This window comes from Camelus bactrianus, chromosome 26 (genome assembly GCF_048773025.1).
Source record: "Camelus bactrianus isolate YW-2024 breed Bactrian camel chromosome 26, ASM4877302v1, whole genome shotgun sequence".
NCBI lineage: Eukaryota > Metazoa > Chordata > Mammalia > Artiodactyla > Camelidae > Camelus > Camelus bactrianus.
The window spans coordinates 29,768,302-29,791,749 of NC_133564.1; the positions used below are offsets into that span (position 1 = coordinate 29,768,302).

At 40.6% G+C, this 23,448-nt stretch overlaps 1 protein-coding gene across 5 annotated transcripts; it reads left to right on the top strand.

The window, feature by feature from the left end:
* The first annotated feature begins 3,938 nt into the window (after window positions 1–3,938).
* DDHD2 (DDHD domain containing 2) lies at window positions 3,939–23,293 on the top strand. 5 transcript variants are annotated; one of them, XM_074353615.1, is made up of 18 exons: window positions 3,958–4,227; window positions 5,462–5,689; window positions 6,384–6,574; window positions 7,518–7,607; window positions 8,173–8,293; window positions 9,393–9,482; window positions 10,436–10,571; window positions 12,634–12,842; window positions 13,106–13,173; window positions 13,841–13,963; window positions 15,029–15,124; window positions 16,132–16,254; window positions 16,363–16,518; window positions 16,789–16,891; window positions 17,025–17,195; window positions 17,869–18,031; window positions 20,691–20,798; window positions 21,216–23,293. In XM_074353615.1, the coding sequence occupies exons 2-17, from the start codon at window positions 5,470–5,472 to the stop codon at window positions 20,770–20,772; spliced, it is 2,142 nt and encodes a 713-aa protein (XP_074209716.1). In that variant the 5' UTR covers window positions 3,958–4,227; window positions 5,462–5,469; the 3' UTR covers window positions 20,773–20,798; window positions 21,216–23,293. The 5 variants fall into 5 exon arrangements, 4 of the variants coding, with proteins under 4 accessions (XP_074209716.1, XP_074209717.1, XP_074209715.1 ...); XM_074353616.1 differs by having other exon boundaries at window positions 21,576–23,293; XM_074353614.1 differs by having other exon boundaries at window positions 20,691–23,293.
* Window positions 23,294–23,448: the final 155 nt, after the last annotated feature.

Below are 23,448 nucleotides of genomic sequence, written 5' to 3' on the forward strand. Positions count from 1 at the left end.
GTTTACAGTGTTGTGTCAATTTCTGAAAAGGCAGTGTTTCTTAAAGCATGAATCTCAAACCTGTCTGCATCTAAATCATCTGCAGGGCTTGTTTAAAATACAAATTCTGAATCCTTCCAAAGACCCACTGAATGAGAATTTCTGGGAGTGTGCCTGGACGTGTGACTAGCCCCTTTTCCATCAGTGTGTCTGGTCTCCGTCTCTATTACAGCACTCAGCAAGGTGTATTTTTCTACCTGCTTGTCTGTCCTAGTGAGACTGAACTTCAGGGTAGGTGTTGTGTTATTCATTACTTTCGTTTTCCAAGCCCCAGATTGGGTACATTTAATTGTTGTAGTTCTCAAAGGGCGGTCCGAGGACGCTGGGACTCTTTACTTAGACACCCCTTCAGGGGTCACAAGGTCAAAACTATTTTCTTAACAATAACTAGGACGTGATTTGCCTTTTTTCACTGTGTTGTTGATATTTGCACTGTTGACGCAAAAGCAATGGTGGGTAAAATTGCTGGCACCTTACCAGGAATTAGGGTAGTGGAAACAAACTGGTTAGGGCAGTGGAAACAAACTGGTCATTGTATTTTCCACTGCCATGCATTCGTAATAAAAATTGTGCCAATTTCACTTAAGAATGTGCTTCATGAAGAATGAAAAAAAATTATTAACTTTATTAACTCTTAACCCTTCAGTTCACACCTTTTTCAAATTCTGTGTAACAAAATGGTTAGTATGCATTAAAACAGTTCTGCATACTGAAGTACGCTGGTGAGAAGGGGTTCCTGGACCAGTTCCAACGTGTGTGTGGAGGCTTCCCCACACCACTAAGCAATTCCTAGAAGCCAGCAGTGTATGGAGAATGCAGTTTAATTCTGACACTGTCTACGGGAGACAGAATCAGATTTCACAGGTAAAGGGCTCAGTCCCACAGGACCACCCTCCGCTTTAGACCGACTGTAAATGAGAGATTCCCACGACTTCCTCCTCCTCAGCTTCAATTAATTTGTTAGAACAGCTCACAGGACTCAGGAAAACCCACTTATTTACTAATTACTGGCTAATTGTAAAAGGATATTAAAGGATACAAACAAACAAACAAAAAAACGAGCCTGATGAAAAGATACGTGGTGCATGACACAGGGGAAGGGGTGGAGTTTCCGTGCCAGGTGTACCCTCTCCAGGTGTACCACTCTGCCCGGTCCCCACGTGTTCCCCAACCTGGAAGCTCTCGGAACCCTGGGCTTTGGGTTTTTAAAGAGGCTTCATTACAAAGGCATGGTTGATTAAGTCATTGGCTGCTGGCAATTGATTCACCCTCCAGCCCTGCCCCCCTCCCCAGAGGCTGGGGGTTGAGGCTGAAAGTGCCCACCCTCTAACCACACGGTCGCTTCTCCTGGCAAGCAGCCCCCATCCTTGGGTGGGATCCGAAAGTCACTTTCCTTGAAGTGTTTTCAGGAACAGAGGACAAGACACCAAATATCCCACTGCTACAAATTTTTTTCCTGCTCAGGAAATGCCAAGGGTCTTGGAAGCTGTGAACTAGGAATTGGGGGATTAATATATACTCATTTGAATGACCAAATACATATTTTCCTGTAAATCACAATATTGCAGCTGGTCTCTTGAGGAAAAAGCACATGACATTATTTGACTTGGTAACTGAGCTAGCTACTCTTTTTCTGTGGAACATCATTTTTATTTGGAAGTACACATGGCAAACTATGGCTATTCAGATTTAGGTATTTGACAGAACTCTCGAAAACACTGAGCTTGTCACTTCAAGGAAAACAACTGAGACTATTTGTTGCCAATGATGCAATCAGAACTTTAAAGAAAGAATTTTTCACTTCAATTAAAAAAAAAAAAAGAACTTTGGAAAATCTTTATCTGCTATGAGCTTGACAGCTTCCCAATACCTAAAAATGACTTTTCTAATGAGATTGGTGGTAGTTTTTAAACATACGTATATAAAATGAAATGTGTTAATTAACATTTGGAACACTGCATAGCTCAGTGAACTGTTTTCCAAATGACCAGTGCATGATGTCATAAATCACACATGGGTGAAAGGTCCGTTCAAAGTGCAGGACAGACCAATGGGTTTTAATGTATCAGAGTTCAAAAAATTCACTGGTATGTTCTCAGATTCCACACTGCAACTCACTTTGAAGAAGCTACCATTTGTTGAATGTTAGGGTAATATTAAAAAGAATATCCACAATTATCTGAAAAGGCTATTAAAAGACACCTTTCTTCAACTACATAGCTGAGTGAGGCTGGGTTTTCTTCTTTTACTTCAGCCAAAACTAAAATTGTAACAGATTGACAGCAGAGGCAAATATGGGAATCCAACGGTTTTCTAAGTCAGGCATTAAACAACTTTACAAAAATGTAAAGCAGTATCATTCTTTTCTCTGATTTAAAAAAAATTTATTTTGGCAAATAGTTATTTTTCCATAAAAATGTTTATTTACATGAAACGGGTTTTTCTTATTTTTAAATGAATTAAGTGCTTAAATTTCTCAGTTTTAAGAGCTAATAAATAGTGATCGATAAATAGTAACACAAACAGTAAATGGTGATAGATACAACCTAAATAAACAACAATTTAGGGTCCTCAATAATTAGAGTATAAAGTGTCCTAAGACCAAAAAAAAAAAAAAAAAAAAATCAGAGAATCTGGTATAGAGGCTGCAAGAGGGATTTGGAGAAAAAGGACCTAAATTCAAGTTCTGGTTCTGTCACTTGACTGACTTCAGTTCTAGGTAAGTTACCTGCAGGATCTGAAGACAGACCCTGTGTTTCTAATTTTGGCTCCATCTCCTGCTGGTAGTCTGTATGACTTTGGGTGAGTCACTCTACCGCAAATAGGGATAACCTACTTCATCAGGTTGCTATGAGGATTAAATGGGATGCTACTTGTGAAATGCTTACCATTGTGCCTAGAACAACCCAGTAAGAACTCAGTAAAAGCAGCTACTATTATTAGTTATATTAGCTAGTCATCAGACAGCATTCTAGAGACGAGGACACAGTCCCGGCTTGCTTCATCTCTGTAGAGAACAGAAGCTACCCAGGTGTTACACATTTGAGAAGGTGTAAGTAAATTTGTGGATATTTGTGTGTGGCTGTTAAACTGTAAGAGAATTAATGTGTTACAAAAATCCCCTCTTTCAGCTTCTTTTTTTTCTCCGCTTCTGAAGAAATAAAAAACTGAAAAACATTCCCTGAACCCTTGCCCTATAATCTAGTTAGAAATTATAAAGTATTTTATTGCATACCCAAAGGGACTGAAGTCTTCCAGAAAACGAAATACTCCAGAGATGTGGGCAGGGCTACTACTTGGGAAATTCGTTTACACTCTTCACCTCCACTGTGTCCTTTCGTTTGGACAAAAATACCTCATCTCCAACCTACTTTGTGCTTTTTGAACCCTGTCAAGCTCACTTCTACATCTTTTAGAGATATCTTTTTGGCAGCCTCGAAAAACGAATCAACGCATGGGAGAGGGGGCAAGGCCCTCAAAACGACGTTTTTTTCCTTGCAATTATCAACGGTATCGGTTATCAGCACCCAAAAGTGGAGGTCTGGATAGACGCAGCTGCTGCTAGCGCCCGGTCCTACTTCTCACCAGGGCCGTGGGCCTCCCCGCGTCCTCGCGGATGCCTGCACCATCCCCGCCCATCAGTAGAGTTAGCCACGGGGTCAGGAGGCCTGTTTCCCCATCTATGAAGTGAGGAGGCTGGGCTGGCTCATCTTAAACATTCTTGCTTTCACTGAAATTTGAAATGCTCCCCACCTGTAAGGTCTCATTCCCCATCCCTGCCTTCTAATGACCCCTGGCCTCACACCGAGATACCGCACTTCGGCTCTGCGCGGAGGGCATGCCGCACCACCACCTGTCCGCCCAGCGCTCCAGCCTCCGGCCTGCTCGGAGGAACACATCTCGCGCGATTCCCTCCACCTCTCGCGACACTTCCTGCCAGGGCTCCTACGGGCTCCGCGCCCCAGCCGTCGCTTCCACGCCCCGGTTTCCTTCATCTCACCTTTGCTCTCGGCAGCCCGGCCCGCCGGGAGCGCGGTGGAGCCCCGAGTTGGGCGCAAGCCCGGCGGGGCCGCAGCTCCGCCCTGCTCTGCTTCGCCCCGCCTGGGCTCGGGGGGAAGGCCTCCGCGGGGACATGTCGTGCCCCTCTCTGCGAGGGCCGGAGAGCGTGAAAGGCTGCGGGGCTTCCAGGTGAGTCCGGGACGGCGCGTTGGGGGCGGCGGCTGGGCCGAGGGGCCCGGCCGCGGGGAGGGTTGGGGGCGCTGCGGGATGGAGATGCCAGGGCGGAGGAGGACGCGTTGCCCCGGGCAGGAAAGGGCGGGTTTGGGAGGAACAGCCCCGGCGGGGTAGGAGTGACCCCGGTTCCAGGGAAGGGCCCCTCTATTATCGATTGCGCCCAGAAGCACCGGGAATTTACCGCGTTTCATCTGGCTCCGCTCCTCTCTGCGGGGCTGGAGGCCGGACGAAGAGACGTGTCCGCGAGCCGCGAGGTCCCAGAGTTGGGATGCAGAAGGCTCGGGGTCGCGGGGAGAAGGGACATGCAAGGTGGCGGAGGAAAATTCGTGCTGGGAAAGAAGATAAAGTAGCGAAAGCCTGGAGAGCTTCCGCTGAGTCCTGGAGGCCCGATGTTTGCGGTCCTGCTGCGCCCCGGTGATGAGACAGCGATGATCTTGCCCTTTCCCCTCGGAGGAGCCTGGGTTCATCTTTGATGTCTGCAGTGTTAGTCTCTGTCGAGTGTTAAGGGGATAGAAACACAGGTCAGAGTCTTCCGTGATGGAAGGGGGCTTTTGAGGTCACTTGTTAACTTTTCACCTGACAACTGGATGATGCGAGGGGGTGCGTGCGTGCGCGCAGTGGCCCCAAGCGATGGTTCGTGTTTTCAGAATTTGTACCCTAGTCTCTAATTAAGCACCCTTCAAAGATCGATAAAAAGTGACTGGTTCTTAAGTGAATACATTTATTTTCAAGACTGCAAGATTCCAGTTGTCATGTAAATGTGTAATGATGGGCCTGGAGCCTAAAACCAGGCGTTAATAAGACATTTAGTTGGAGTAAATATTTTTGCCTTTGGCACTAGACTTGGATTGGAAATTGGGGTAAAACGTTTTTTTTGCAATCAAAATTTCGACCACGTGTTTCTTGTGAGTCTGTCTGGTTTTGTTTGATTGAAACCATGCAGTTTTCTGAGAGAATTGGAGATCATTGCAAAGCAGTTGGTCTAACAATAAAAAGCATTTTTAAGCCTCTCTTCCATCCCCCGAAAATCCAGCTGTTATTTTATTTTAATTTTAAGTTGTATAGCCCCCTTAGACTTCTTTGTTTTCAGAAACGACTCCTTAAAGTGACCAGTTTGGTGTGTGTGAACAATTACACTGTTAACAGAAGGAAAAACATTTTTTTCTGATAGTTTTCTTTTGTCTTTTAGAGAAAGAAATGTCATCAGTGGAATCACTCCAGGAACAGTTGTCCCAGTCAGATCCATCTCCATCACCAAACTCATGTAGTTCCTTTGAGCTAATAGACATGGATGCTGGCAGTTTGTACGAACCAGTTTCTCCTCATTGGTTTTACTGTAAGATAATAGATTCTAAGGAGACATGGATTCCTTTCAATTCTGAGGATTCACAGCAACTGGAAGAGGCATATAGCTCTGGTAGGATGAAATGATGACCTGTAATAGGCAAGGACTTACTGTCAATCTCTCCCAAACTATAACGGTCCTTATAATGAGTGCTATTTAAAATAAATTTTAGAGTTTTTTCTAGTTGTCGCCTAAAGCATTTTTATATAGAAGCTCTGAGTTACTGTTCAGCCAATTTATAACATTCAAGAATTTGGTCTGTATTTTAAAAACAGTATCTGTTGTAATTTCTGCCTACTTATCCAATAATGTTTCTTACATTCTACCTTACGTTTCAGTTTTTGTTTATAAAGAGTGTGATGGGGGCCGGTGTCACATGGCAAAAGAATGAATTCTTTGATTTTTCACTTGTTTTTCTTCTTTTATGAAACAAGGCTGATGCTGATTACTGCTTTATCATCGTGATGGTCATGGTCATCGATTTACCTTTTGGTCCCTTAAGCAAAAAATTCATAAAAGCTTTCTTATTTACTTCTTTTTTTTAAGGGACTACTGTCTCTCCTCGGAAAACGAACAAAACAGTGTTTGGGAATTTTTTTCATGTTTCATTAAAACCATGAATGATTTTGATGGTTTATAAAGTAGTGTAACCAAGAAGAAACTGATCATTCATGTGTTTCATCATTTAGAGTATAACTCAGAATTGTATTTTGGGGCTGTTTTTTTGCTATACAATGTACTTCTTTTCCTTTCCAATCCTTGACAGGAAAAGATTGTAATGGGAGAGTGGTCCCCACTGATGGCGGCAGATATGATGTTCATCTGGGGGAGAGGATGCGGTACGCTGTGTACTGGGATGAGCTAGCATCAGAAGTGAGACGATGTACCTGGTTTTACAAGGGAGACAAAGATAATAAGTATGTTCCATATTCGGAGAGCTTCAGCCAAGTATTAGAGGTATTTCTTTGACTGTTTTTTACTCATTTTCCTCATTTTTTTCTTCATTTAATAGTCTTTCCTTCCTCTTGGGACTTATTTTGTGAAATTTCCAGAAAAAGTTTGGTTCTGTTTGCATCACAGTTTCTTTCTGCAAGTTTGTTTCAGGATAAAGGAGATTTGAGATTTTGAAATACTATGGAAACTATTACGCCTCTGAGTTAAAAAATTTTTTCCTAATGGTGATCGTTGTTAACATTTAAGCTATGATCACAGGCTTTTCTTTTTCCTTTTATTTTTCTTGCTCTGAAAACATTCTGAAACTTGATTTAAATTGGAATAGGACATTAATATTATTGAAAGAAATAAATCAAAATGTGAATAATGATTATGTCTAGTCTAGATCTGATGGAATTGGTAGTAATTTTTTTCCTCTGTCCTATACTATGTTATCATTGTAATTTTAAAAGGATTTTAAAATAAATTTGATAAATCAAGAAAAAGAGCTATATGTAACATAGTCTTAATTATGGAAAATGTGCATGCATTACTATTATTGAAAGGAATATATCAAATTGTGTACAGTGATTATCCCCAGTCTAGATGATACAAGTAGGGGTGATTAGGTTTTCTTTGTTTTATACTAGTATCTTTTGTAATTTTAAAAGAATTAAAATTGATAAATTGGAGTAAGATGTTCTCTAATAATTTTTTTTGTGTTTTTTGGGGAAAAGGTTGGGGAGGTGGTAAATAGCTTTCTTTCTTTCTTTAATGGAGGGACTGGGGATTGAACCCATGATCTCGAGCATGCTAAGTATGCGCTCTGCCACTGAGCTATATACTGTCCCCCACTGGAGTAGGATATTCTTATTGTAATTGTTTATCTAGCATTATTCCTGTGAAGAAGCTCAGTTTTAATAGAAAAGCTATTAGAGAAATCTAATGAAATGTGTTTTCTTTTAAGGAAACTTATATGCTTGCTGTAACTCTGGATGAATGGAAAAAGAAACTGGAGTCTCCCAACAGAGAAATTATTATATTACACAATCCAAAGGTAAAGCAAATTTCATCTCTTTAATGTCCAGGTTAAAGGTTAATTGCATTACTAAGGGGAACTTAATTGGTTTCTTTTTCCTGGGGATTCTACTTAGGATAACCTTTGGCAGTTTTTATGTTGCAGTCACAACTGGAAACTTAAAAGGTAGCCAGTACAGTTATTTGCTGGGCCAGTTCTTACATAAATTTTCTTAAGGGAAAACTGTGCCACCACAGGTTAAGAAAATCACTGAGATGTTGTGTGGGCGTGTCCTCCTTGTGTAGCTTGTTGTTGAAAGATCCGTTAGGCTGACGTATTTTCTTTTTTCTTTCTTAGCCTTATTGAGTTATAATTGACAAATAAAATAGTAAGAGATTTAAAGCGTACATTAGCCTGATGTGTTTTCAGGATTCTCATTTCTGACGATGTATGTATGTATTTCAAGCTGTAGGAGCTGCATATGAAAACTCCAGTTGAGACTTGACTATGTTTTATGTTTTGAAAGATCTGTTCCTACCCCTCCATGTGCAGAGATGTCTTTAATGCAGCTTATGTTTACTGCTCTGATCTTTTTTTATTTAAGCTTATGGTGCATTACCAGCCAGTTGCAGGGTCTGATGAGTGGGGTTCAACACCCACTGAGCAGGGTCGACCAAGAACAGTGAAGAGAGGGGTTGAGAACATCTCTGTTGACATTCATTGCGGTAATGTTAATCATTCATTTTGTTATCTTCTGATATACTTACATGCTTGTGACTTGACTTGTGGCCTTTTATTACGGCTTTAGATTACCTCAGGGCTTTAAAATGACTTTAATCAAAAGGGCTTAGAAGATTAGCATTACTTCATCTACTAAGAATCTTAATAGGTATAAAAATCTCTTTTAAAGTTGCTAAGTATATGGTGGGGTAAATAAAATTTGGCAGTATGATTCAGTAAAGTACAAATGAACTGATTTAGTCCTATTTCTAAGAAGGTTGATTCCACTTGCTTGATTATTAATTTATTCCAGTCATTCCTGTCCTTGAAGGTTTTCAACTAGGGAAAACTGTTTTTCAGTAGGACCTTGATAGTCATCAATTGCTAGGGTCATTTATGGTTGGTTTTATAATTCATTTCAGTGGATTATAAAATTCCTTTTATCTTACATAGGAGATGGCTTGTGTCTTAGACAAACTGTTAGACTTACTGTAATTTAAAAAGATGAGTTTAAAATTTCAGGCTTCAAATACACACCAGACGTTATTGGTACGGCTGATAAAAATGGGATGTTAGGTAAAAGTATTCTGTCGATGTTAGACTGCCTGAATTTGGTAACTGCACTGTGGTTATGTAAGAGAGTATTCTTAGGAAATACACATTAAAATATTAAAGGGTTAAAGAGGTGTGATGAGTACAGTCTGACGATGTATGTATGCCACCTGCTCCCTGATGGCTGAGAAAAATAAAGGTGAATATGCATACACGTAGGATAATGAGGTAAATGTGCTAGTGTTGGGTCTGTAAAAAGTACAGGAGAGTTTCTGCACTGTTCTTTCAAGTTTTCTGCAAGATTGCAGCTACTTCAAAATAAAAGTTAAAAAGCTGAAATGTTTTTTTCATGGACTTATTTCAAGATAAATTAAAAATAAAATAAAATTACTATATTTTTACTAAGTAGCTAAATGTGGGACTATTTGTGTCCTTTAAATTATCTGCTCATATTTTAACTGGCCCATCTCTATAACCTATTCATTGTGAATTTGATTTTAGCATACGTGACTAATTACATAGACTAATTTTTCTTTGTAAATTCATTTGTAGGGGAACCTTTACAAATAGATCACTTGGTTTTTGTAGTCCACGGGATTGGACCAGCTTGTGATCTCCGCTTTCGGAGCATTGTACAGTGTGGTAGGTTTGCAGAGCACCTAAGATTAAATCATTCAGGGGGACTACAAGTGCTCCTGGGAGCTGAGATAAAGTATTGCCTTTAGTCTGTTGCCTTAGCTGCGTAATGAGATTTGGAGAGCTGAAGACAGGTGGCAAGGTGGTAAAGCTTCCCAGCTTAGACCTAAAGTGCTAGTAAATTCTCTAGGCTAATAGGTTTATTCTCTTAACTAATAATTCTTGAGTGAACAAATCCTTAAGCCTTATAAAATGATTTTATTATATGATGGTCCTGTTTCTAACCATTCCAAGTTTAAAGGGAATCATAAATATATAACCACAAAGATAGTTTAAATGAGTAACAGAAACTTTAGTCATTTTTGTAATTGATACTGTGATAAACCTTTCGATATTCTAATTGGAATATTTAGGTCATTAGTATAGCTTTATTTTGAAAGATAGTGTCTTCTAAAACTTCTTAGTATTCATAGTCTAACTGCCCCAATTTGGGAGTCCGACCCTAATGGCTAATGCTTCTAAGCATAAACCTTCTAGAAGGTTAAGATTGACGTAATAGGGATTTCAAACAGCAGTGTATTTCTTTTTAGTCTAAATTACTGGGTGATGGTTGTTTATAAGAACGGGAAAAGTAGGATGGGAATCTGACTGCAAGGCCACTTGATGTAGTCACTTGATTTTTTTTTAATTGAAACAGTTCCCATGACACAGTAGAACTTCTGAAGTCAGCATTTTTTTGATGAAATGTTTTGTATAATAAAAGCAAGTTCTATATTGAAAGAACATCTTTTCCTATATGCACTGTTAATTTTTCCTGAATACCACTCTATTTTTGACGCAAGTCAATAGGTGCTCTAAGCAAATGTAGATAGACGCAGTATAATTACATGATCTGTTGCATCCTAATTCTGAGAATTCACTGCTTCACTGTTGATGCATAAGATAACTTTCTTTTCCAGTTAATGATTTTCGCAGTGTTTCTTTGAACCTGCTACAGACGCATTTTAAGAAAGCCCAAGAAAATCAGCAGATTGGGAGGGTAGAATTTCTCCCAGTCAACTGGCACAGTCCTTTGCATTCCACTGGTGTGGACGTGTGAGTAACGCCTTACACCACTGAATTGTTAACTGTGATTCTAGTATGTTTTCTGATCGATATGCTTAGGAACATTTCTGCTATAGCTGGTTGTATATTTAAAATTTTGTTCAACTAAAAGCTTTTTGTACTTCTCTGTTTTTTTCTTAAAGGTACATTACTAAATGGTGACCAATCCCTTGCTTTAGCTCAAGTTAGGAGTAAAGAGCTGTGTGTATCTTCTTCCAATATGTTTTACTGGCTCATTAGTGTTTACTGTTACAGCTTTATTTCTTTAGCACTAAAGCCAAACATTGCTTTCTCCCCATAGTGTATAAGCATTTCCATTTTCGGATGTCAAAAGCCAGCATACCTCCAGATGTGCAAAATATTTTGTTTTCCTTCTGTGATCATATTTAGATAATGTTTGTCCAAATTTGGGGAAAAAAGGAAATCCCCAAACATGAAATTAGTAGCATCTATAACTTGAGATGTAATTCATACAGTGACTTAAGTGATGGCTTTCTTACGTTTATAAGCCCAGTAGTTTCATTTCTAAACTTTATGATAACGTCAGAGAAGGCTGCCTTATGTTAAGGATACCCAGCTGTGGGCTCTCCAGGAAGAAGTGTGTTCGTAACATAGCTTCTAGGATAGAACTAGGAGGTGCTTCTCTGGTAGATAAAATGAAGTAGTCAGCATTATTTCCATGCTGGTCTTGGAAATGCTGTTCTGACTCTGTGTCTCTCAGTTCTTGGTACCCTGTGATTTGAGCATAGTCCATGTGCCAAAGGTTCCACTGTGGTGGTGCTTTTACTAGATATGGAGTTCACATTCCTTCCTGTCTGAGCTGATTCTGCATTGAGAGAGGGAGCTGATCCACTTATCACTTGACTTGTGATTTAGAACACCTTAATGCTAAGAATTCTAGGAAAAGCCTCTTGTATCTTTTGTCTTTTTAAAAAATTGTTTATTATAGAGAATTTTGTATCCAAATAATATATGTAATGAATCTTCATATACTGACTTTGATTGCCCAGCCCTAATAAGCCTCAGCACGTGGCCAGTTCTACCCCATCCATTTCTTCACACTCCTGTATACTGCCCATCCTGCCATCGTTTTATTTTTGAATAAAATCTTACATATCACATCATTTCATCCATTTCATCTGTAAATGTTTGTATATCTTAAAGGATTAAAAAATATAACCAATAATGCTATTATCACACCTAAAAAAATTCTTAATATCAGCAAATATATAATGTTCAAATTTCCAATTGTCTAATAAATGATTTATATAAACACATTCATACATATACATGCACATACACAAATGCACACACATATTTTAAACTGGGTTCCAAATAAGGTCCATGAATCGCAATTAGTTGATATGTCTATTAAGTCTCTTTTTTTATTTATTGAAGTATAGTTAATTTACAATGTTGTGTTAATTTCTGGCATACAGCATAGTGATTCAGTTAAACATATATATATATATATTCCTTTTCATATTCTTTTTCATTATAGGTTATTACAAGGTATTGAATAATTCCCTGTGCTAGACAGCAGGACTTTGCTGTTTATTTTATATATAATAATTAATATCTGCAAATCCCAAGCTCCCAGTTTATCCCTCCCCACCCTCTTTTCCCCCCAGTAACCTTAATTTTGTTTTCTGTGTCTGTGAGTCTGTTTCTGTTTTGTAAATAAGTTCATTTCTGTCTTTTTTTTTTTTTTTTTTTTTGATTGTACATGTAAGTACAATTTCTTTCTGGCTTACTTTACTTGGTGTGACAATCTGCAGGTCCATCCATAAGTCTCTCTTAATTTCTTGATTTCCATCTTAATTTTCTTGCAATTTTTGTACTGAAGAAACTGGGCTGTTTGTCTTGTAGTTTCTCACACTCTGATTTTGCTGATCACATCCCTTTGGCTTCTTTAAACGTGTCCTTCTGTCCTCTGTATTTTCTATAAATTGATAGGTATCTTTTGTATCTTTAAGTATCTGAGCTGGATGACTTAGAGGAGGTCACGGCTTGTACTTAGGTTTTCTGCTTTCCATACCTTTCCTTTTTGCAGAGATCTGCAGCGAATAACCTTGCCCAGCATCAACCGCCTTCGGCACTTCACCAATGACACAATTCTGGATGTCTTCTTCTACAACAGCCCCACCTACTGTCAGACTATTGTGGACACGGTTGCTTCTGAAATGAACCGAATATATAAACTTTTTCTGCAGAGGAATCCTGATTTCAAAGGAGGTGTATCCATTGCTGGTCACAGTTTAGGTAACAAACGGATTCTCTGTGACCAGAGAGGACTGTCACATTTAAGGACACCCATTTCTGAAGTACAGTGTCTTTCGTCAGTAGCAGATTCGGTGGTGTAGAACGGGTCTGTGATGAAGGAGTTGGAAGGGCGGCAGTGGTGGGTTGGAAAGACTCCCTGCTTCGTAGATTTTGCTCCCTGGGCAATTGGCTTATTGCTTTTTTATGTAAAAGACAGCTATTTGTGCTGATGCTTTGGAGTGTCCCTTCTATTTTACTTGTAGGTTCGCTTATATTGTTTGATATCCTAACAAATCAGAAGGATTCTTTGGGGGACACCGACAGTAAAAAGGTAACTTCAATGTTCAGATATATTCTCTGTAGAATTTCTTATAAGGATTTTTAGATTTTAGGCTTATATTTTGTTTTACTTTGTCTAATACCATAATATTAAATTTATATTTATTCTACTTTTAACATACTTGTAATTACCTCTGTCATTCTTGGATTATAGAAGACAGTAATACGCTTCTGCAAATATTTGCCACATTCTAAAATAATTATCAGTCTCTTATTTTTCACTATAAATATACACTAATGATCGTATATTAGAATTTTAGAATCATTCGGTTGAAATAAAATTTGCATATGAGGAAATGAAGAATGAATTGGATAGAAATTGATATAATTTATAGAAATTCTGTTTGAAAACAGTCCTTAAACATTGTTTCCCTAATAAAGAGCTCAGGAAATGCTTTGTTAATGATGATGAAGAATACTTGGATAATCATTCACTCACTCATTCATTTATTTAAAACATTAGGTTTCAACTGATGTTATAAGAACTTACATATCAATAACCTCTTAATTTATATTATGTATAAATTACAGTTCATTTAAAGTTAAGATACATCTCTACGTGGAAATCTTATATAGTACATCTCTTTATTGCAAAGTAGTATTCATGAAGGGAATGCAAATGAATGTAGAGAACATGAGCTTTACAATTTAACTTTTAGGATTCGCCGGATATTGTCATGGATCACGGAGACACACTGACATTAGAGGAGGATCTGAAGAAACTTCAACTGTCTGAATTCTTCAGTATCTTTGAGAAGGAGAAAGTAGATAAGGAAGCTCTGGTAAAAATAATCTTTGAAAACTTTACGCTGTACCATTTTCAGCATTTTTATTGCTTATCTTCACCCTACTGCTTGTTAAGAGTCAGCTCTTCAGAAGCGTTTAGTCATGAATACTTTATCATCAGTAATGTTCTTTAGCATTACTTACATGTTTGGTTTTTTTTTTTTTATCATATAAAGTGATCTTTGCTTTGTGGGAGTTCAGAGTTCAGAGGAGCCATATTGCCGTGGAAATAGAGCAAAGACTAAACACAGCCGAGCTCTGAAAACACGAAAGCAGGAATAAATGACCACTAGCTTTTCCAACTTTTATTTTCTGTTACACTTTCCAGAGCTCTGCTGTGGATATTTGCTTTTGTTTGTTTGTTTTTTGCCACTTCTGATGTACTTTTTTTCCCCCATGTTTGTGATACATTAGTCCATTTAACAGGTGTTTAGTAAATGCCTGCTGTGATCAGGCAGACCATACCAAGCAGTGAATTAAGGTAGAATGGTGATAACCTCGTGATGTTTAGTGGAAAAGACACATGTTAAATAACCAAACACATGATGCGTTCTAAGTGCACAGAGGTTTCAGAGCTGTAATGGGATGAGCTGACCTAGTCTGCGAGGGTGAAGGGAGACTTCCCCATCCAGGGCCGGCACTTGCGCTGACATCTCAGTTGTCGGTCTGTTTCATGCTGTGTGTTTGCTCTGCGTTCTTTCTGCTTGTGTCCGGGGGCAGGCATACAACTGTCCTCAGGAGCGTGACATCTAAGGAGCTTGGAAATCATGGAGGGTTTTTCTGTCATGAACTTAGATACTCACTTCTGTAGGTTTTCTTTATAATAATATCTGTCACTACAGCATTGATACTTGATACTAATATTTTTTACTCTTCTTTAGGCTCCTTTATGAATAAAATAGTCTTCCCTTCTCAAAGTTGTCAATGATGTCGTACCACTAGGGAGCCCTTGTCATGTAAAGCAAAGAACAACTTAGGCCTTATTCCTCCCAGAGAGCTGGACATTTCATTGATTTTATTTTGCCTAGAAATAAGAAAGACATTTGATTTTCTATGCCTAGGCTTTATGTACAGACAGAGATCTTCAGGAAATGGGAATTCCCTTAGGACCAAGAAAGAAGATACTAAACTACTTCAGGACCAGAAAAAATTCAATGGTACGTGCTTACTATAGCTTGTAGGGTTAAACAGGTGTTGACACCCTTGTACCCTTGTGCTTTGTGAGGTGTTTAGGGAGCTATGCAGTTTTTCCTGATCTTTGGCTCTCTTTTTAGAAATTAAACACATTTCCTTTATTTATATTAAACAAAATGTAATTAGCTTCAGAAGTCCTGTCTCCCTGGACTGCTGCCATTCAGTTTTTCCCCTTTTTTTGCTTGTTTTGTAACTGCTTTTTTGAAATACAGTTCACATCACATACCATTGAAATTCACCCTTTCAAAGCAGATAATTCAGTGGGCTTCAGTATATTCACAGAGCGGTCTAGCCATGACTACTGTGTAATTCCGCAGCACTTCTGTCTCCCCAAAAAGAAACGCCGTGTTCACAAGCAGTCACGCTCCCTTTCTCCCTCCTGGGACTCACTGATCTGTTTTCTAACTTCATGTATTTTCTTATTCTGGACATTTCACATAGATGGAATCATACAGCACGTGGCCTTTTGTGACTGGCTTCTTTCACTTAGCATAGTGATTTCAGGGTTTGTCCATGTCGTAACAGTGCTTCTGCATTCGGTACTTTTGGCCACTGAATTCCTTTCCAGATCCTAGTAGTGAATTCTTTTCCACCTTTCCGGCAGGTTGCTCTGTTCTTATTTAAGGCCCAGAGGGGCAGACTGCTTGCCTGGGTGAGAAGGGCGCAGCGCTCAGTGCCCCTGCGCTCTGCTGCTGTCCCTCCCAGGACGGCTGCCTGGAGCTTCCGCTGCTGCCCACATGCCTGTGTACGGCTTCCGTCACTTTAGTGCTCGCAGGAGTGTCACTTCATAATTTAAGGCAACTTTTGTTGCCATCAGCTTTATCTTGTTTTCTGAGAGATTCTTCTTAAGAGTTGTTGGCTATCATTCAAAACCTTCCCAAGCATCCTTTCAAACCAGTAGAAAACTGTGTAATTCTTTGGGTATTTTTACTACATAGCCACTCCACAAAACTATTTTTTACTTCTTTAGGGTATTAATAGACTGACCCTGCAGTCAGCTTCAGGGGCGAACATGTCTAACCTTTCCAAAGAGTCGGAGTTCTGCAGTGGTACTGCTGGAAATGATCAGCATCTGGATGTTGGCATCGGGCAGGTAACAGTACTGATTCTCTTTGGTCATTTTATTGTTTGCCATTGCTATGGTAAGAATACATGGAACGTTTGTTATTAATGAGAGAAACTTTTTATTTCCTCTTTCCAGGTGTCTGTAGAATACCCCCGACTCATCTATAAACCAGAAATATTCTTTGCCTTTGGATCTCCCATTGGAATGTTCCTTACTGTCCGAGGACTAAAGAGAATTGACCCCAACTATAAATTTCCAACATGCAAAGGTTTCTTCAATATTTATCACCCTGTAAGCATTAGATAGATCTTGTGGTTTTGCCTGAATTCTTAGGGCTTATTGGTAAAGAGCATATGACAGTCTTTTGTGTTGAATTACTTTTTTCTATACGCTTCTGTACTAATGGGACAGTTTATAAGAGCATGAATCTGAAAGCAATGGGGCAGAACTGTACATTTTAAAAAAATGAGCTGATAGTTATTCTTGCCCGGCACGCAGTTCCTGAGCCTGTGGCTGCCTGTCTTCAGGAGAGGTACACGTAGTATTGTTTTTCCTACGTAGTTTGACCCTGTGGCCTATAGGATTGAACCCATGGTGGTCCCAGGAGTGGAGTTTGAGCCAATGCTGATCCCGCACCATAAAGGCAGGAAGCGGATGCACTTAGGTGAGTCGTGAGTGCAGAGCCTGGTAATTCGCCACCTTCTGGTCAGTGCAGCCTGGCTGGACCTCACCTGCTCTGTCTAGCTGCGTTTAGCTGTGTTCCCACATACAACCTTCTTAATTCACGTGTGTTTCAGAACTGAGAGAGGGCCTGACCAGGATGAGCATGGACCTGAAGAACAACCTGCTCGGCTCACTGCGGATGGCCTGGAAGTCTTTCACCAGAGCCCCCTACCCTGCCTTACAGGCTTCAGAAACTGCAGAAGAAACTGAAGCAGAACCTGAGTCAGGTTCAGAGAAGCCTAGTGGTCAGTGACAGTGTACACGTGGGGTTCCTGCAGCAGGCCAGATAAGAGGGACTCCGTGGTGGGTGGCTCGTGTTCGCCCAGGGTCTCCTTACTGTTCCCTTTCTGTTGTATGGGACCAATCCTGTGAGTCCTGTTGGGCCTTCAGCTCTGCTGGCACTTTTTATCATCTTATAGCCACAAATTATGGGAAAACATTATTTGTGAGAAAAATGTTGAGAAGCTGAGCATCTAGTAACAAGGCTTTAAAACACTCCCCACTTGGGAGCTACGGGGGTGATGCTAAGAGCTTACACTGTGGGAACCTTGCTTTTACAGGGGACTGTCTGTGTTCATGGGTCAGTTTTATTTCCCTGGGAGGGGACCAGCTAGGATGCTCTCCTCTCCTTTCAATTTTGCAGTTAATACTGCATCCTTTTGCTTTCATTTTCTACTGCCTGAAGAGTGCTAACCCTGCTTGCTTTAGTTGACAAATCAAAGGTAAATGAATTAGCTATCAGAGGTGCAGGAAAATAAAAGAGGGACTGGATAAAGTCAGTGGGACTTGAGGAGAAGCTTTAAGGGGACTGGGAGGTAGGAGAGAGCTGAGCAGAGCTCATCCTGCGGTAAACGTGGAGTCTGAGGGCAGGTGAGGCTGGAAGCTTTTGGGTTCTTATTATAGTTCCTCCCTATCCAGATGTTAGCACAGAGGAGAGCCCTGCGGCAGGGAAAGAAGACGCCCCCCCCATTAACGTGGGGATGCTGAACGGAGGCCAGCGCATTGACTACGTGCTCCAGGAGAAGCCCATTGAAAGTTTTAATGAGTATTTATTTGCTTTACAAAGCCATCTGTGCTACTGGTAAGTGTTGTTTGTTTTTGTTTCTAGAGGATTTTTTGTTCTAATTGTTTCACAGATACTTGATAGATGTAGAAAAGGACAGGCCAGTGTACATGCGGGGTTACAATGATTTCTTAACTCAATTAGAAAATAGTCTTGTCATTTAAAGAAATGTGGTGTAAACACGTTTTATTTTGCAGTTGGGTAGAGCATGGGGCCAACGGTGCCAGCAACCATGAGTTCAGTTAGCTTAGCCTTGAAAGTGTGTCCTCTGGCCATTAGTGGGACAGGACGGGTACATACGGATGAGCTGGAACAAAGACGTTCCTGTCACTAAAATTATTTTAAGAAACTCATTTGAAAGTATTTATAATAGCTAGATCAGACTTGTTTTGTCTTAATGTTTAAATGTTTTTTTCCCCAGATTTGAGATATAGTTGACATACAACATTGTGTAATTTTAAGGTGTACAAATGTGATGTTTGATACACGTATATATTATGAAATGATGATCACAGTATCACGTCGCATTATCACCTTTGTGTGTGTGTGTGTGTGCGTGTGTGTGGTGAGGACATTTAAGATCCACTCTCAGCAACTTTCCAGTATAGAATACAGTATGGTTAACTGTAGTCACCGTGCTGTACATTAGATCCCCAGAACTTACTCATCAGAATTAATTATTCATAAATATAATTAATTACCTGATGGATTATGGGATGGACTAATGGTACTTACTGAAATTCATGATTTATAGCATAACAGAACTTAATCACTGAAGAAGTTGAACTAAAGGAAATAAAGCTAGGAAAATAAGTTGGGTCAAGGATAAGTGCTCAAAAAATGGATGCTTTATAGTCCTGAGAGGACTTGAATTTTTCTATTGAATTCTGATAAAGGGATTATTTGATATAATCAATATTTTCTCCGTGTATAATAAATACAGCAGAGGCCATGACATGAAGTCCATGTGCAAGTCAATAAAAGCGCTTTCTGTAAGGGGCCGAAATAATGCTAAGAATGATCTCTCCTGATGTGACCTGTAGATGTTTGAAAAAGGCGTTCTTTAAAAGTTTGAATGGGCAATACATTCATGTGGCTCAAACTTCAAAGAAAGACAAATGACGAAAAGCCTCTGTTACATTTTGTTCCTGCTAAGTAGTTCCCTCCCCATACGCAACTAACTGCATCTCCTAAACTGGTTTCCAGGGGTCTGCTTTACGCGGACATAATACAGGTGTGAGGGAGTGGGTTATACTGTTTCTTTCCTTTAACAAACACAGATAGTTTGTTTCAGGAATTGTTCTGTACCTTCCTTTTCCTTTCAGTATGTCTTGGGTTTTTCTGCCTGTCATGTAGAGAGAGTCTCTTCATCCTTTCTAGCAGCATGGTGTTCCACTGTGAATATATCATGATTTATTTAGTTCGTTATTACAAAATAATGGCGATAATTCCCCGTGCTGTACCATATATCCTGTTGCTTATCCATTTTATACATAGTAGTTTCTCTCTCTTAATCCCATACCCCTATCTTGCCCCTCCCCTGTTCCCTTTCTCCACTGATAACCACTAGTTTGTTCTGTGAGTCTGTTTCTGTTTTGTTATATTCACTAGTTTATTTTTAAGATTCTACATATAAGTGATTCCATATAGTATTTGCCTTTCTTTGATTTACTTCACTCAGCATAATAATCTCTAGGTCTATCCATGTTGCTGCAAATGGCAGAATTTCATTATTTTTAATGGCTGAGTAGTATTCCATTGTGTATATATGTGTGTGTCTCTCACATCTTTATTCATTTGCCTGTTGATGGACACCTGGGTTGCTTCCATGTCCTGGCTATTGTGAACAGTGCTGCTGTGAACACTGGGGTGCATGTGTCTTTTCAAATTAGTGTTTTCATTTTTCTCGGGTATATACACAGAAGTGGAATTGCTGGCTCATAGAGTAATTCTATTTTTAGTTTTTTGAGGAGCCTCCATACTGTTTTCCATAGTGGCTGCACCAATTTACATTCTCACCAAGGGAAAGGACATGGGTGTACTTTTGGTTTGCTAATATTTTGTTGAGGACTTTTGCATCTCTGTTCATCAGAGATGAAATTTTTTGTAATGTCTCTGTCTAGTTTTGGTTATCAGGGTAATGGTGGCCTTGTAGGATGAATTTGGGACTATTCCATCCTCTTCAATTTTTTTGGAATAGTTTGAGAAGAATAGGTATTAAATCTTCTTTGAATGTTTGGTAGAATTCCCCTGTGAAGCTATCTGGTCCTGAACTTTTGTTTGCTGGGAGTTTTTAAAATTACAAGTTTCACTACTAGTGACTGGTCTGTTCCAGTTGTTTCTTCTTGATTTAGTCTTGGTGGTTCTTATGTTTCTAGGTGTTTGTTTCCTCTAAACTGTCCAGTTTGTTGGCATACAGTAATTCATAGTGTTCTTAAGATTTTTTTGTATCTGGGGTGTTGGCTGTTTCTCCTGTCTCACCCCTTATTCTGTTTGTTTGGGTCCTCTCTCTTTTCTTCTTGGTGAACCTGGTGAAACGTTTCTCAGTTTGTCTTTTCAAAAAATTGTCTCTTGGTTTCATTGATCTTTTCTGCTTTTTTTTTTTTTTTGGTCCCTGTTTATTTCCTCTCTGATCTTTATTATTTCTTTCCTTCTGCTGCCTTTTTTTCCTTTCCAGGGAGTCTGAAGATACAGTATTGCTGGTCCTCAAAGAAATCTACCAAACCCAGGGTATCTTCCTCGATCAGCCTTTACAGTAAAAATGAACCACCCACGGCTGCTTGATGTGAGTTTTCCAGTGTCGTGTACGCAGCATGGTTCGTGCATATTAACGCTTGAGAAGGAACTGTGGAACCTCCAGCCCTTTATAAATATACTTTTTGTTGCCGTCACCGAGATCTGTGTTACAATTCCTTTTAGAGGGAGCCTGGTTAGAGTTCAGGGGAAGGAAGTAAAATGGCCCACTTAGAGAAGGGTCAGTGGATTTGTTTTGCTAGCGACTTGGTCCAGTGACCCTCAGAATCTTACTAGTTCTGAGCCTCTGAGAGTTACCATGGCAACAGTCAACAGCTTTAATAACAGCCCATCGTGGGATTTACACGCTCGGCCTTTTAGATGCGTAACTAGAAAGTGTGTGTGTCAGACTCCGGCGTTCTCTCCGGTCGCCTTCTGGTGCTGACCCCTCTCCCCCCCTCTCCCCTAGATGGACTCTGAGGCGTCCTTCCCCAGAAAGCCCACCTCTTCACTGCTGCACTTCTCCTCTCCTCAGCCACGCCATTGCCTGCATGTTACCTGCCACTTACACCTCTGGGGTCCTTGGAGAACCTTCCTTCCCGAGAGGGCGAGGGCAGCAAGGGGAGCCCCCTCCGCCTTCTCACACTGCTTCACATGGACTCTTGCCATCCTTTCCTCGTAGCTGGGGGTGGTCTGCATCTTTAATTCTTTGATGGTGTTTAGGTACCACACGTTACTGCTTACTACTTGAGATGATAATATAAAGTCTGTTTTGAGTTTGATTTGGGTTGGGTAGAAATTTTTCTGGGAAATTGTTGCTTATCTTTAGAAAATATTCTTATCTGGAAGTGGACTCTTAAGCTTCAGAAGACATCTGGGGTCTGCTCGTCTCACGGGTGTTCTGTGCGTTTGAAGGCCGAGACTGAGGGACCATGGGAAGACAGGTGGGCAGTCTCTGAGCCAGCTTTTCTTTCCTCCGAGAACTGTATGAAGAAAGACTAAAACTTGTGAAGATTGTTTACTCTCTGCAGCTGACTGATTGCTAGGAATCCCGGAGGCTGTTCATTGTTTTTATAGCTGTTTGAGCTGCTCGCAGTGTCTAAAGTGGACAGTTCAGTTCACATCAGGTGCATCTTTACAAAGCAAAGATATCATATATCCTAGGCCTGCTCTTTTATATCATACTTCACACTGGGAGCCTCCAGCTGGAGTCTGACTTAGGTATTAAGTTGAGGGTAAAGTTATAAAAGCTGATGAAATTACACAGCCCAGACAGACTGCTTAGGTTTTGAATAAAACCTTCTAGCGGAGCATTGATGGTGAAGTAGTTTGTGCAGATCACCTGCCGCGTCTGTCAGGGCGAAGGTAGCGCGGCGTCCCCTTTAAGAACACCCTGTGTACGCCACGCCGCCTCAGTCACCCGCAGTCCCGCATGCCTCCCGCACAGGCTCCCGGCACAGGCAGAGGCGGTGGAGCAGGTCGGTCTGGCTGCGTCCCTGGGGCTGGGAACGGCTGTTGCAGGGTCAGGTGAGGCGGGAGAGTGGAGACCAGCTATTCCTGAGGCATCTTCTCACCGCTGTGGGGGGCTGTTTTGTCACTGGTCACAGCTTCTTGTTGCCTTTGCTGTTCTCTTTGTGAGCGTCCTTCCCAGTCCCCTCAGGTTCCCGCAGGCCCCGCGTACACAGTGGCACAGGCAGGTGAGCTGTGTGTCTTGTAACTTTCTTATGAATATATTATAATGTCCAAAGCCCTGGCGTTTAACATCCACGTAAGCCATCCCTTCGACAGCGGTGGTCTTCATCCCTTTCTGGAGAGACAAGCAAAGGGGGGGTTACTGTCCCCCTAGAGGTAAGGCTGGGGTGTAGGTTGGAGCCTCTGGCCCTTCCTGGGCCACCGGCGGCTGGACTCACGCCGCCTCAGCCAGCGAGCAGTTTCAGACATGTGGGGCACTATTCCCTTACTATATAAACTGAGTTTGAAGGGTTACTGAAACTTAAGGAGCATCCAGTGTATATTAAAGGGGAAGCTTTCATCAAATTGTCTTCAAATTTAAACTTACTCTCCATATTAACAGAGTAAGTACTATTTAAGAGGGAACCAAAGGACAAGCAAGAGTGAGTTCCTGTAACCAAAGCTGAGCAGCGCCCCCTGGAGGGCTGGATGCACCAGTTTGTACGAAGCGTTTCTGTCCTGGGGGGGAGGGGCAGGTGACTGTAAAAGAGCTTTGTCTGTCCACCTGGGGTAGCGTCGTGGCTGCGTATTACAGAGTAAGAAGCTTGACTTAAATTCTCCCGTTGTTTGTTGTTTGCACTACTTCAGCCGGGTCACGTGCGGACTCTTGACCAAGCCTATTCTTAAACTCCAGTAGTACCGTTTTCTACATATTCCCAGCCACAGAACTGGTGTTGCTTATCACACACATGAGACTGTCTGCATGGAAAGAGTAACAGCACTGATTAGCTTTCTAATATTTTGCACTTTTTGAAATGTTTATGTGATTATATTTAAAACTTTAGAAAATGCTGAAATAAACTATATTGACCAGTTTGCCTACTTTGACCTGGCTCATCCATCATAAAGTAAAGAAAACCAACTCAATAACCATGTCTTTTCCTCTAAAACAAGTTTAAAAAGTTTTGGCCAAAGAACGAATATTCAGATTCTTTCCCTTCGACTGGTGTCTTCCCTGTTAAAGGCAGATG